Source organism: Ixodes scapularis, unplaced genomic scaffold (genome assembly GCF_016920785.2).
Source record: "Ixodes scapularis isolate PalLabHiFi unplaced genomic scaffold, ASM1692078v2 PGA_scaffold40__2_contigs__length_1045541, whole genome shotgun sequence".
Classification (NCBI taxonomy): Eukaryota; Metazoa; Arthropoda; class Arachnida; order Ixodida; family Ixodidae; genus Ixodes; species Ixodes scapularis.
In genome coordinates, this window is record NW_024609869.1 from 698467 (window position 1) to 714776 (window position 16310).

Here is a 16310-nt window from a genome sequence, read left to right on the forward strand (position 1 = left end):
TACTTTTGTTTATTGGTAATGGTAAATATTTTATTAAAAGTATCTAAGTTGAAAACATAAAGATCGACTGCACCAGACCCCAATGCATCAAAAGGAAATAAAAAACTGTAACTATTTTTCGGCTTATTGTTTCCTGTCGATACTTATTCTTATATTAACATGCTCCTACACAAAAATAAAACCTTGTGTTGTTTTTTTGACCGTTGTGAGTTGCAGGTTTTTTGCCCTCTGAGGCCGTCTTCACTAAAAAAAAAGAAAAAGCTTTCCACAACACCCCTTTCAAATGATACAGCATGATTTGCAACTAATTACAATAGTTTATTTTTCAGCTTTTGGCGAGCAATTTTCGCTTGCAATATTTGGCCATCAAGGGGGCATGTGCGTCAGTCTCCTACAAAAACGACGGTCGCTTCTCGCAGTGCTTCGCAAGAAAATGACATACTATCGAGATTCACACATTTATCAGCGACCTCCGCGGTTCCCCGTTGCCCGTTGTTCGGAAGCGCCATAATTTGCGATATGAATTTCACGCCAGTGCGAAATGCGGGACATTTTGAAAATTTTGGAATTTCTTGCGGGACGCGGGACACGAGCCCTCAATGCGGGACAGTCCCGCGAGTCGCGGGACGGGTGGTCATTCCACTTGCGAGGCGTATAAGTCCTAAAACGTGGCCGAAAAAACAACTAAATCGTTGCCGGTTGCTGGTTGAAAACACAGCTATTTGATTGCCTCAGCCAGCGCGTAGACTTTCGCTTTTCAGAAAGGGAGAGGGGGGGTGGGGGGGGGGGGGGGGGGGGGGAGCACCTCACGTGCTTCTCGGCACAATTTTTTTTTTACACCCGCAATTATCAGTAGTTTATTTTAAGGGGGTATATTTTATAGCGTATGTTTACCGACATGTGTCCGTTGCTGTGTGCGTTACTTTGTTTACATGCCACTACTAGAAGCTCGTTACATGGCACGTAAACAGCGCTCGGTAAGGATCATGGCGCGGAAGGGGGGGGGGGGGGGGGGGGGGGAGGGCTCTGCCCCCCCGGGATCTCACCAGGGGCGGCACGAGCCCCGATGCCACCCCCTACCCCCCCCCCCCCCCCCCCCCCTTCCCCCCTACTCTACGCCTGTGGCCTCAGCAACCAAATAGTAGCCGAGGTGCCAGCGAAATGTCGAGGCGGCGCCGGGCTCCATGGACAGGGCCGAAGCTCTTACGTACTAGAAATAAAAAAAAGGTTGTTGTAGTTACCTGGTGTTGAGGCCACGCTTATCGAAGGGAAGACCCCTGGTAATATCAAGGAACTGTGTAATATAAAACTCGCCTCTTTTTTGTTTGTTTTTTATTCGGTTCTTGACCAGGTGAAAAGCTTTTTGGGAAAGTAAAGTTTTGTTTTATCTTATACGTAAACCCAAATCCACATCGCAAATTCATATAAAGGAATTGCACATGGTGTTTTCTTATAGCGAAACTTCCATTGAAGCTCTTGAGTAAGTCCACTCCTGGTTCATAAGTACACATATATCAAAAATAAGGAATCATTTCTATTTTTTTGCCGCATACTGTTTCATTGTAGATGTAATATTTTGGTATTTCCGAAAGGTTACCAGTCTTATTCAAGGTTTGGTTGTATGTAGAATGGCAAGTGTCGTTTATCCTGGTTGTATTCGTCGATTCAATCATCCACACCTGCAAAGCTGGAACGAAATTGTTTCGCCGTCAATGTTCATAAAGTGTTCTAGAATAACACGGCGCTCCAAAAGCGCTGCATTTGGAGCGTCCATATTCCGCTCGCAGATCTGGCTCAAGTTGGCCGTCTTCCGCTCGTAGCGGTGCGCATGCGCGGTGAATTTGGCGAGGTCGCCGCCGCAGCCGCCGTCGCCGCAGTCGCCGGACCGACCGGGCCGTCGAGTTGCCCTGTTCGGACAGCTCGAACGCTTCTACCTCGCGTAGGGATACAAAGCCGCAACTGGAGCGTGGCGAATCGTAAGCGCTAACATCAGTGATCGTCAGAAGAACGAGAAAAAGAGCGACAAAAATCCGAAGGAGGCAGACGCAAGGCTATGCCTGTTCATTTTGCCGACACTGTTTACCTTTTTACAATGCATATGCCAGCGTTTTCTCGTGCAATAAAGCAAGAACAAATTCGGCAACGACCGTGCAAGAGATGGTTTTGTTACCTCTTTGTGTTTATTAAAGGTGTACCAGCAATCGTAACTCCACCGATGGCAGTCGCTGTGCGTGCCCCGCCGCTTCGAGGCGGCCGAAAGGTATGTGACGGTGTGAAACGCGGACGTCTTCCTCGTTATTTGTTACACGGGCTCCGTGGTACGGATATTTTCGCCCATCCTGTGTCGCGTGTTATTTTTGCAGCTAAGCAGTGACAGTTGTCACTGGTCGTCGGAAAGACCCATGGAGAATAGAAAGGTAGGAGAGGGCATGACGTCGGCCGCGTAGCCTCCACAAGCCATGCTCCCTTGACGCCTCGCATCTTTCTCATTTTCCTCCTTACTCTCCTCACTTACCATGCCAACGTGACCACATCACGTGACCGTAGCTAGCCTTCGTCTTGCTGTGGGGTACTAAAATACACCACAGCCTAGACTTCGACGTGATAAAACCTACCGGACGGAGCGCATGCAAGCCTGCTAGGAGCCCTTCTACAATCAACCACCATCTCACACGTGACATGTCACGCGCACCAATCGCCAGAGAGATCTGCGGTCACGCTGGGCACAAAATCGTTTAAACTTCTTATGACTAGGCTTCACCAATATTGCAACGTGCCCCCTCCTAGTACTTCTAACTTCCCTGGAAAGACCCCTCGGCTGAGGCGTTGGTCGGCTTGCCAAGTTCGAGCAGCGGCCATTTTGAACGGCCGGCCGTCTCGCGCGGGTCGGTGGGTCGCTCCAAAACTGCGAGTCCATCTTCCGCTCGTCGATTCAGAGCGGGTCCCACGGAGTGGAATTTCGCCTCCTTAGCGGATTGTGGAAAGTGCTCCAGATCTACCCGTGGAACTCACCATATGTCGCTCTTAATCTCTAAATAGCGTTCTCTGAGGCGCTTCACGCTCTCCATAAAGTACTCACAGACGGTGCGGACATCGATATCTGCACGCCGCACCGCCATCTCGCTTTTCCATATAGTACTATAAAGCCTCAGGAGCATGATTGCGTCATACGGTACTTGCTCACTGACAGCAGTTAAAGAACGAATGTCGTGTGGAGTAATGGGCGCTCTTCTCTAAAGGTACACTGAACCAAACATTGCAGTGTCCGTAATAAGTGGCGCACAATCTTTCCACGGGCCAGTAGCCGCCGGTGCGCGCGCACACACAAAACGGAAATGACGTCATAGACCTTTATTCGCGCTTAAAAACGACAGTAAAACGTATGGAATCCGGGCAAAAGGAGAATAAAAACAGGCTTTTCATCCCCACAAGTGAAAGCTACGTGCTCGTAAGACCCATTAATTGCCTCTCTTTACACTAGACCCCACTGTGGAGATGAAAAGTCTGTCTCCTCTCAACGTCAACCTCTTGGATGTAACAATAGACAAGCCTTCTGTAGTTATACGTACAAAAAGAATACGAAAGGAGGATACAACTTCTCTCGGAAATCTCGACAGCGGTCTGCACCGCACCCGGCACAATGACACAATACATTCCGATATGGCAGGGGTCTCAAACCCGCGAAATGAGGGCCCATGCAGCCCGCGACTCGCTGGGACCAGGCCTGCAGACAGCCGACTAGGAGTCCCGATTCCCATGTCTTGAGCACTATAGAAGTGACATGAGCAATAGTGATCTCATCTCGCCGACTCATTTTCGCTCGAAAATTAGTTCTGCTCTTTTAACGTATTCATACTGGTTTTACTTATCTGCGTTAATTTGCCCTTTGTTTCGCCTTATTTTTTAGTTCCCAGCTTTTTGTATTTTACAACAATTCGGCTATTTGGCTGCAAGCGCGAGCTCTATGTTGAAAGGTGCATCTCGGCTGCGAGAACTCTCGATCAGCAGGATCAGCTGCCTAAGGTAAAGCTACAAGTTCAAGATTTTTGCCTTAAAAGAAAAAGATATCACCATTAAAAGACAGACATTTGTTCAGGGTGTTGTACTAAAATCGTCAGGACAGCGAGAACTGTCAAATTAACTGATTGTACTTTTTTAGGAACATGTTGAGCTTATGTTAATTCCTGAGTAAATTGAGCAACGGAAACGGCAGTTTTCTTGTTCTTTTGTTCTATTAAAAATACCAGCATGCCAGCGGGGCGGTGTCATTTTTATTCTAGTTATCACATCAAGTGAGGAGCCAATGTACTGATATATGTAAATCAAATCTAAAGATGTCTCCCGCAAAACTGAGTTTTCAAAATGCAGAGGTACTTAGCTGTTGCTCCGTGACACCAACCATTAAGCACGCTCACTGTGACACTTCTTCGCGAGATGGCAACGAGGACCTCAGCTCCCTTTTTTCGGGCGCGTTTGCCACGGCGTCTCAGAACAGTGTCGCTCCTGTTCTTCGTTGTTCCCGCCCGCCACGCCAAGTCGCCTTTTCACATTCACGAGGTCCAGGTCCATGTTCTGCTCCCTGTCGTCTGCCTTCTGCGGGGCGTCAGTGCTTCCTGCCGTCTCCGTTGATTTCCCGGCGTAGTCGTGCCCGTCGGCGAAACCTGCGTTGCCTTTTCGTTGTCCCCAGCAGTCGCACCAGTAAGCGGCGCAGCTTTGGCAGTCTCTTCCGCCGTCCCGGTACTGACTGCATCGCACGCGGGTTTGGCTCCGTCGCCTCCAAAGGCTTCACCGACAGCATTGAAGCATCCTCCTCTTCCGTGTCGCCCATAATCAGGTCGCGGCTGTCATCTCCGACGCGGCTGACTACGGCGCTAACATATGAGCGCGCACAGTCTTAAGCTCCGTGACCAAAGCATCGGCACTGCCCGCACGGGGGCGCACGACACTCTCCCCTGTGGCCGCAGGCATAGTGGTGCACGCCCGGGCACGCCAACGCAGACCGTGCCTCATTGGAGCCTCAGCTGGTGTGGCAGGCTGTCAGACTCACCCCCTCCTTGAGCATTAGTCTGGAGATCCTTGGGGTTGATTCAACGTCTTCAAAACCGTCAACTCACCACTTTTTTCTGGTCACCTCGTGAACCGTCCCAGACTCCTTCAGAGCCTCCCGGAGGGCGTCGTTGGGGGCGTCGAAGGGGACCCAATGAAGCTTGGCGCGAATATTCGTTGCCTGTTATGATTTACATGAAGGCACAGCTTTCCTTTCACCGCGAGACAGCATAACTACAGCAATTGTTCTTTCGCTGCAGCACTCTTTAGGCTACAGAGCCTCACGTGACCTATCTGGTATACGCCGAACCCTATCACGTCCTTGCGTAAACTGACCTTGTCCAAGGGCTCCTTAAAGTCTGCAATCCGAAATGGCCGAAATGGCCTGGCATTGACGTCGCAGTGGATGTAAACACGCTCTTTACCTTGCCTCCCACCGGCAGCGTCAGCAACACAATTCGGTAGTCAGCAGTGACGCAAAAAGCATTTTCACCACGGCTGTCAGCGACCGTTGTCACATCTATATCTAAGCGAGCCATCGAGTGTCCGCATTCAGTAGCTGAGCGATCACTCCCAACACCACGAGTAGGACTTGCCGTCGCGTCTGTCACCTGCCGCGGGCAGTCTTGTGCCATCTCTTGACTCATGAGGTAGCACAAGACTGTCCACGGCGAGTCGTACTTAGCCCAGCATATACTTCGTCCGCAGGCTACAGTTGCTGGCGAGTGAGCCATATAGGACGTATTCTCAAAATATTTACTCGCGCTTCAGCGGAGGTAATCACGGCGTTTGGCGGGCGCTTCATTTCACAGAAGGGAAGAGGGGAACGTCGCCAAACCAAGCAAGGCGCTTTCCGTAGTCGTCTCCTCGGCGTTTAGTGCACTGTGGCCCAAGTCTTGTTTTTCATGAGACGAGGCAATATGTAGATCGGCTCCTATATTACTGTGTTCCGCAAGGGGGCAGAAATAACTAAATAATAATGAACCACGAAAACCTAATTAACCAACGCATATCCCAGAAATGTTCCTTGACATCGCCAAGTTGCCAAGAAGGTACTACAAGAAGACGGCCGGGATCTATGCTCAAGGACCTATAGCTTTCATAATTATCTCGATTATAGATGTCCTTCTCTTCTGATCAGTCGTTCATCGTTCGTTCTAAATAGGTATAGCGATTTCGTACAGTTAACCGATAAACCGTCGAGCGCGACATGCGAGCTCCCATTTCCGTGGCATTAGTCAAGCCAACCAGCCGGCCGCATAGCTAGGCAAGCCGATCCTCAAGCAACTTCCGGCTGTCAACTCGCGAGCGGATTGGCCGGCACTGCGCCGTGTGCTTCCGGATACGCCGCGCTAAAATACGCCGAAGCACCGAGATCTGTCTCGGTAGGATCGCAGAATACGCCTTGAGGCGTCGAGAAAGCGCTCGTCCCGACGCCCGCGTCGGGATTACGTCCGCCGAAACACCCGTGAATACGTCAAATAAGGACAAAGGTCCTTAAGGACAAAGGTCCAACGATTAACAAATTCTGAAACTAAATACAGGCGCCAAGTCAAGTACGAGTACGGTTGATTTCAAGCACGACTCTACCGGCTCCATGTCCACAGTTGCTGGCCGTATCATGGATGCAAGCTCCCTAGTCATTTGTGCTTTTCGCTTCTGCGCACGAAATCGAACAAACCACCACAAGACGGGTCATTCAGGAATCTGCGATGCGACAGCAAAAACGTGATGTTTCTGCTCAACCGCAAGGAAGTGGTGTCCTGACTCCTTAGGGCTGAAGTGACTGGGACAATGGGCCAGCTTACCGAGATCTCTTCTGTACGCACGGCAGATACCACACCCCTTTCTAAGCCGTACCGCCTGAGGTTCCAGTGAGGACAACGCTTGGAACCAAATCACTAATCACCGTCGCACAAATCACCCCACACATTCTTTTCACCATTCGTCGGCGCTCTCGCTTCCTCGCCAAGAAGTGAATATTTGTGGCAAGGATGTACAGGAAAATAAAGACTATCCGGCTCCTCATAGAACATTATTGATTTGCCCCTTCGAGAATAAAATTAGATATATATTATATCTAATTATGCCCCTAATATATAAATTAAAATGCGCCTAATATATAATTAGGCGCATTCTAAATTAGATATATATTATCTCATGAAGACGTGCACGTTGCAAACGCCGAAAGCATCGTTTCTTCCTCCGACAACCAAATCTTGTAAAAATTACTTCACGCGGCGTGTGAACAGTTGCCTAAAATTTTATTTTTCTTGAGATGACAACGAGTATAGGTGGAACCAAAAATCACAAGACACGAGAGGTTTAGTACCAAGCCCAATTTCAGACTGTCGGTGATTGACGACCTAATTGTAGCGCGCAATCCTATTATGTCTTCTGTGAATAGTGTAAGTAATGTAGAAAAAAAGTTATCTGCAGATTCAAGCTTCAAGTAAAGGTTTTTATCAAAATATTTTGTGCTGCTAATGACAGGAACTATTCATCTTCATTGCGTTATGAAACGCTTTACTGATAGAAACACTCTGAACGGGGTAGCAACTTAGCATGCACAGCATTTAAATAAATGAACATTTTTAGTCAATTTAGTTTTTAGCGAAGCACTCAAGCTTTACAGCTCTAGATGTCACGACAAAGAAAGAACGTGCTACAAATATTTAGTTACTGGTTTTCCTAGTCAAAGTACTAGGAATTGAGCAGGCCAATAAGATTTGACATAATACAAAATAAACGTAGTAGAAAAAAGAGTTCTTGCTCACCTCCATTATCGACCTGTTGTAAGACGAAGCAGGTTTCATAGTCGGTAAAAAGCAGCCGAAGAAATACGAGCGCTGAAAATAATTTGCAAACAGAAATCAGACGTACGGGACATATTCAGTGCGGCTAACAATGTCAAATAATGCAAGTTTGCCTCTACTAATTGAGCTAACTTCTAAAAATATGTGATGTCATGCCTATTAAAGGAAACTCCGACTCACTTTCTTTCGAAACTCAGTATTTCTTCCGCTAATTATTTTTTTAAAGGTAGTAACATTGAATAATTAGCTTCCCGTTAGTCGAGTTTCTAACCAGGTCCAAGTGAACAAATTGGGACAAATTCATGCTAGGCTCACATCGGGTTTAACTTAACTGCCGTTGCAGTGCTCCACTGTATTCAATGACTGTCCCTAATTCTAATCATTTTGACACAGAACGCGTTTTAGGGGTGGATTTCGTGCGAAAAGCGTCACACTTGAGCGTGACGAGAAACCGTTGAGTGCAGGCCAAAGCAACATAAAGCCTACATCGCCCATATAAAGCGATGCATAAACATACAAAACAAAGAATGCGTACTTCATCATCTTCATAATCATTATACATGCTAGCAAAACTTCCTCATTCCTCATTTATCTCAATTATAAGATAAATGAGGAATGAGGAACTATTCCGCGTTCCTCATTATCTCAATTATAAGCTTAGGGAGGCCCTTCTTCATCCTTGCTGTGGTTCGCGATATTGTTTTGACGTTCTCACGCCCAAGGTACGCCAGCCTTGAGTTCACTTGCATAGCGTATAAGACTTGCCGCACACCCGCGGGCGTACCTTACTGTGTGAGTTAAATGAGTACAGAGATATCCTTCAGCAGAGCCTTTAAAAGACAAGAATTTTTTTTTTCCAATAAATAATATTTTATTATTTACGCAGGACAAATCACATACAAAGATGAAGACAACGAAATGTTTATTGCTACAAGACACAATATTGCACAGTGGTCACCATCTGGACAAGTTGATTTTTCGAAAAAACACTCCTGTTCAACTACAAAGACACCCGTAACAATATAACTACTGCACATTTCTCACTACAACCTCTTAAACAAAAACAAAACAACAAAAGATCCCAAGAACAACAAAACGAGCCTTTTTTTGGAGTCGTCATAGATCATACTGTTCTCGTCACATGACTGTATAGGCGATCTTCATCGGCGAGACCGAAAGAGACAGGTCATACGATCCAGAGTTTTACAATAATTTACCTCGCAAAGTCCACCTCGGAAACAGTCGACACTTTTCCGACCGATCCGGAGCCGTCGTCTACTGAAGATTTTCATTTCCCGTCGGGACGGCAAAAAGCATCTTTTCTTTCGCAACGCTGTTTGCATAATCCACAGCGCAGCATAATAAGATCGCGTTGCCGCCAAAATCGTCATAATTAAAAAAAAAAAAAAAGATCTACGGTCGAAATGTGAGCACCACCTCGCCTTGCACAAAGATGGCGTCGGTTTATAGCAGACCACCCAGTCGTGCGAGATCATGGGAAGGTAACTGTCATGTGTCGCGCTCGATCCAATTGAAGCGAGGGGAAGTATAATTTTTGAGAGGGGAAGGGCATACACAAGGAGAAATTTATTTTCTCTCTTTCAGACAATGGTTTGCGCTACCTTTCAGTTTAAAGGGGCCTTAATAGCGCTTACGCTACCGAAGCGTCCCGTGTCGCATTTTCGCCGGCCGGGCAATCGCTCCCTTGTGTCAATCTTTTTTATGGCAGACTGTACTCCTCTTCTACCCGTTCAGTCGCGAAACAAACAATCTAGACAACACCAAAAAAATAAAATAAAAAACAAAAACAGAAATAAAATTAAAGGAAGATTTATTGGTGGATCCCTAGGGAATGCGTTGGCATGATCCCTCGGAAACGGCTCACATGTCCGTCTTTGGGAAACGCTAACACTGACCCCGTGACGAAGCCAAAAAGAGGCAGCAAAAAGTAGAGGAAGTAAGAGAGAAAGCCAAAGCAGAAAAGTGAAGTTATCGGCGTTAGCGTTTTCCAAAGCCGTGCTTACACATTTCCTGAGATCCATCAATAGAACTTCCTTTATTTTTTCCCGTGTTTTAGTTCGCGCTTTTATCCTTTTAAATGATATGATCGAACTAGACCCAACCAAAGTTTTATTGCATAATTATTCACAGTGCAGCGCAATACGTCTCCTGATTTAATCGACTAAAAACCACGTTAGTTTTCCAAACGTGTGAGTTTGTAAAATAATATCAGTAACGACTTACTTGCATAATAAGGATACTTAAATTCCACCAAGTCTCTGCGTTCGCTAGGTGAATTCATTGTGATCCACAAATGATTCACCGGTGACCTACAATATAAAACAATGAAACTAAATACTTATTTAAAGAATTAAAAAATATAAATATTATTTTCCTAAATATATAATAAACCAGTCTTTCTAGCATATCTTAATCGCTTTTATGAAGTCTTCATATCGAAACTTTAATAATGGCTAATTAAAAGTGAGCCACCCCACGACACACACGTATATCGATTTTCAAGTTTTCTCTCAGTGCCTCAAAACATGAATGAAAGCAAAGGACGGAACTTAACTAACAAATGTTTAAGTATAAAAGTCAGCTAGAACATAAACACGAACACCCAAAGGCTAGAAAGGGACAAACACACCGCTGACAGACAAGTAGGTTATAATTCCTCTTTGTGCTTAACCCGAAGTACTTCTTCTTCCTCGCTTTTTACCCAAAGTACTTCCTCTTCAGAGATATTTCACAGGAGCCACATTATTGTAAATATTATCGTAATAATGTGAACTGTATATTGAATGTGCGGGTTGGATTACCTTTAACTTTAATTTTAAGGCTAACAGCGCAAGATCAATCACCCACACCGACACTCAAAAGGACAAACACACGCGCTGACTTACATCTCGTCTTGTATTCTGTTACTTCTTTGTTCTCGTCAATGGGTTGACTCTCCCAATCTCCATGACCAGAACAATAGCACGAATACAGGAAACACTTCAAAATATGCTTCTCGCTCCCCACCGCAAATATCAAGATAAAAATTCGAGCTCTTTTTGAGGCAATGTTAAGGACGGACTACTAACACACCTTTCAGCGAGAAGCGCTACTTTTTTTAGCTTCCATTATCTTTTTGGTCAGCGGGTCCCGACTTCTTCCTATTACAAAACATTTTTCGAAATTGTTTTGAAAACACTTTCCCACACACTTTCTATAAACTTTCTTTCAACCGAAGTCTATCAAGTAAACATGATAGAAATGCTATAAAATGTGTATTTCCACGTTACAAGAGACATCTTGTGAACATACTTCTATGCAATTTTTATGAACTAGACTCGATGGCATGATATGGTGCAGTGCGGAGAAGCGACATCACTCCCAGTTGGAGCCTCCTTGTGGACGTTTCTTTTTTCGACTGCGTCAAATACTTATCGCCTTTCCGTTATAAGGGTTGAGACGCAGTTCATCAACCCTTATAACAGACATTTTGTGTAAATTAGTGGCAAAAAAAACAAACAAAAAACATACTTGTAATCTTTTTTTTAATCTTCTGGGATGATCCTCATTCAAATGAATGCCTTTCAAATGTAGGGTATATATAGCGGCGAAGCAGTCAACACCGCTGAATTACTAGTGTTATGAGTGCTCATTGGCGTGTGAATGTCTCATGTCTGTGTATGTGCACGCGGCAAGTGGAAAGTGAAGTCTCCATGGACTTATTATAAGAAAAAATAAAATTATTGTTCGGAATATGTTTTCTTTTTTTTTTTAACCAAAAACGTACCTAGTGTTGTTATATATAGGGCAGAAAGGGTGTTAGATTATGTTTTATATGCAATTTATATCTAATTTGTATATGCTAAGTTCTTTAGAAAGTCTAAAAAATAGGCCGAGAAGCTACATAGTAAACAAAAAAGTGGATTCATTTTTATATTTCTTTTTACAAAAGAAATCTTGCAGCGCCGAAACTTCTGCATTATAGCAGGTACAGCCCATGAATTAATACGCTCAATAAAGAAATAAAAACAAAACTCTTGAATATACAGCCTGAGCTGTCAAGAAAGAGAATAGATAAACGATACAAATAAATAAGATTAAAAATCAAGACCATTTCCTGAGGTAAATTGTCCCACGTCATCATTAATAAAAAAAAAGACTCGAGCAATATGGGTTCCACTGAGTAATTGTGTGTGGGAAAAAAAATGAAAACTTTTTATAATCTGTTCTGCAGAAAATTTCCCTTAACTTTCTGGAATGATCCACAAGATTTGAAATATAGTTAGGCAATGTTTTTATCAACACCTGTGAAATCGTTAAAAATTGCGAGCAGGAACCTGAATCAAAAATCCCTCCGTTTTAACAATAAAGTTTCCCAACCAAGTACATTTTTAATCTCTGTAACGCTATTGCTTCTACTATAATTTCCTGTTACGAATCTCACCGCGCGGCTTTGAAGTTTCTCCAACTTATTTGCAAGGTACTTTTGGTGCGGATCCCACAAAACACATGCGCACTCCAGTGTTGGTCTAACCAAACAGCAGTAGGCTGTCTCCCTTAGTTTCTGTGGAGCACTGCGTAAATTTCGACTAAGAAAATTTAAAGTTTAGCTGGCCTTTTTAGCAGTTTCAGTGACATGAACATTAAAAAAAAGTGTGCTTGACAAGGTAATCCCCAAATATTTAACATCAATATTACTACTTAATTTATGATGATGAATAAAATAACATGATGATACAGGGTTACGTTTTCTTCCAAAAATAACCTTCACACACTTATCCCCATTCAAGCCTAACTCCCAAATCCTGTACCAATCCGATATTCTATCCAGGTCGAACTGTAAAAAAGTCGAATCACTAACACTGTTCACCCTGCTATACGAAACACAAATGTCTGCAAACATCTTTATCAACAAGTTAATGGTCGATGATATATCATTAATAAACACAAGAAATAAAAGAGGCCCCAGCACTGACCCCTGCGGCACGCCAGAAGTCACATCAACAAAGTGTGAGCTTGCATCATTTACGACGACACACTGCTTTCTCTCAGAGGGGTAATTTTCTATCCAACGGTATACGTTTCCATCAAAGCTAAGGGAGCACAGTTTGTGTAGCAACAAAGGGGGATATACTTTATGGAAAACATTGTTCAAATCGAGAAAGATGACGTGTGTTTCTTCTACCCCCTCAGCCGTTGAAACCAAGTCATGATAAAGCTCTACGAGCTGCGTGGCGCATGAGAGGCCCTTTCTAAAACCATGTTGGGTAGAAGAGAAAGAACTATTTGTATTGAAAGGCCTCACATCATTGCTATAAATAATATGCTCTAAAATATTGCAACATATGCGTTTTGTGAGATGGGGCGATAATTCTCCACTTTGTGTTTTGATCCCTGCTTATGGATTGGCGTAACACACGTCACCTTCCACTGACCCGGGAGCACGCTTTGTTCTAGAGATTTACAAAACATAATCTCTAAGTAGCGAGACACAACAAATGAGCACAATTTTAAAACTCTGGCTGACAAACCATCAGGACCTTCAACCTTTTTAATATCAAGCTCATCTAGGCACTCCTTTATCCCCTTTATACTGATGACAACAGGAGCAATTTGATTTACATTTTTTCATTGAGATAGGGGCAAGGATGAGTTTTCACGTTAGAGGCAAAAATAGACTGGAAGTATGTATTAAAACAGCTTTACTTTTTGGAACCTTCTTGAGTCGCTTTCCCAAGATATAGTATATTTGCAATTTCCATAATCTAATTTCGTGTCTTTTTTAGGTATTTCCAAAATTCTTTGCTTCTAGGTCGCATTCCATCAGACAGTTTATCAAAATACTCGCGTTTTGCAGTGGTAACAGCTCCCTTATTGGTTACAATGAGTTTCCCGAGCTCTGCGGCTTCCGATATGCATGGGTGTAGTTTATGATCTTGAAAATTCCGTCTGCGCTTTTTTATAGCTGTTGTCATTCATTGCTTTTGCACGTATTAGTTTAACGGGAACATATTTGTCTATTAATTCCAGCAATCGGTTTTTGAAAAATTTCAATATATCGTCTACACCTTTTTTCTAAAGCGAAACGCTCGAAATCCCCAAAAGATTCAGACAGCCCTTTTTCGATAGCTTCAAAATAACCATTATCGTACATAAAGGCTTTCCTGTCGGCCTCCTGGGCAACGAAAAGATGAGGGAACATCAATCTAGCAGTGACCATCTTGTGGTCACTAATTCCTGGGAGGACGGCTACATCATGAACAATTTCACTGTTACACAACAATAGATCAAGTCACTGTTACACAACAGTAGATCATATCCTTGTTATACAAGGAAGAAATGATGTTAGAATCTGTTTTGTATGCAATTTATATCTAAGCTTTATAAAAAGTCTAAAAGAATCGGCCAAGAAGCCATAGACAGTCGATGGAAAAGTGGATACGTATTCTCTAGTAGTATATAGTCTACTATACACCATAATCCATAGAATGTCTGTAAAAAGTCGATAAATAGTTTTGTAAGGGTGACTCTTGATCAAACTTTTAGTGAATAAGCCACAAAAACAAACCCGTAGATAGGATTTATATTTCTTAATAACCGCTGCATATTTGTTCTAAGAATCGGTAAAAGATTATACGTACACTTCACTTGTATATATACCTTGATAATAGAAGTAGTACCAGAGCTCCAGACTGGGGTCCCAACATTCTCTCAATAACATGGTAACACACTGTCTGAATCCTCCATACGCAGCATCGTTTTCTATGGAACGATACAGAAGGTAGTGTGTTTGTTCATCAGTAAACAGCTGAAATCAAATTGCAACACCATGTAATCAAACTTCTTGAATAATTGCACTGGAGCGCCGATATTCAAGCGCTCCAGCAGCAGGAACACTAATCACAAGAATTAATTAGGCGTATAAATGATTAGATTCATTCTTTATTTCTCCACGCACACTAACCCTTCTTTGGCGTTGGACTCGACTTTAAGGATGAACAGTGGCGTACTTCAAGCATCACAGTTTGAGAAGCTCTTTCTCAGGATCACATTGAGCCATGGAAGACATTGAGATACATTAAGTGTGTTCCGAAAGTATAACACACATTTATTTAAACAATGGAATTTTAATTTAGATGCATGTTCAGAGTCCGGCGCTCATCCTCGGAAATATTACGCTTCTTCATCATAGCGACCAGAAATTAAATTTGCTGCAGAAGTGTTCCCAATGAACAAATGAGACAAATATATGTCGGTCCTAGCAACACAAAATCATACCTTGATGTTTTAGATGGTATTAATCAATAATTTGCCATTACAGTGTACAATTCTCCCCAGGAATATAATACTTTCTGAAGTTTCAAAAATACAATGACATTAACAATATCAAGCAGGATGTCCTAACGCTTTGCAGGAACTCGGCTACGACTTGAAATTTCACAAGGACAAAATTCACGATACAACGTCCTTGATAAATATTAGAGCGTGTTACGCACACGCGACGACTTTTGTTGCTTATTGCTTTGCAAGTTACTCAATTCCTAATTTCGCATATGCTATAGACGAAGCTACTTTACTGACATGTCTCAATCTTAAAAGCGACTCAATATTTAAAGCACAAAGTCCGCCTTTAAAGATTAATGCTTGCAGTGTGTTTACCACCCCTGTAGTTGGTGTTTTCTACCACCCAACCTTCGAAGTGAACGATGCATGGCTAGCTTAAGCGGACGCAGACGTGACTGTCGTTTCGGCGTCCCCAACTTTGATTGGTGTTGTCTATGACTACATAAAGACTGCAGAGCACAGAGGTACACTTGGACAGACGCATGGTGTCAATCCACCTTTATTGCAGTGCTACGGCGAAAATCTTGGTGCAGCGCATAATTACAAAGCTATGACATTACCTGGCGTACTCTACGGGACATGATAGATACGTAATACCAGAGGAGCACACGTTCCAGCCGGGCACCAGAGTTCAATGTGACCTTTACCAACGAAAATTAAAAAAAAAAAAATTAAAGTGCTGAACTTCGTTCATTATTTGGCATTTTGATTTATTTTCATCTCTACACAAGCAGTAGCTAAGCCTGCCCACTTTAACAAAACAAGGTACGTACCAACCAAGCGTTAGTGGAACTCTTCACTTGACGTTCTTTCCTCTGCTGTTCTGATAATTTTGCAGCATCGGAACATGCTAGCAAAACTGCAACTACACAAAGGAATACAAGCATCGCGTTGTAAAGTCCTGGCTCAAAGACGCAACGAAGGAACGGAGAGGCTTATATCAACCCTGGAAATGCTGACATTTAGAAAGGTCATTTGTTATTGTCTAATCTATCAACATGGATTTAACAACTAGGTGGCAAAAAGTGCGCATCCTTAGAGTAATAACGAAAACATAAACACTGTATGCACTGAATTGACAAAAAAAAGACTCTTCCTACAAAG

The 16310-nt window shown here is 43.5% G+C and overlaps 1 protein-coding gene across 1 annotated transcript; it reads right to left on the reverse strand.

Moving 5' to 3' along the window:
• Positions 1-1514: 1514 nt before the first annotated feature.
• On the reverse strand, positions 1515-16093 carry LOC120839571. The gene is made up of 5 exons (XM_040209881.1): positions 15980-16093; positions 14504-14670; positions 10107-10192; positions 7824-7895; positions 1515-1687 (listed from the first exon to the last, which is right to left on the reverse strand). The coding sequence occupies exons 1-5, from the start codon at positions 16091-16093 to the stop codon at positions 1515-1517; spliced, it is 612 nt and encodes a 203-aa protein (XP_040065815.1).
• Between the last annotated feature and the right edge of the window lie 217 nt (positions 16094-16310).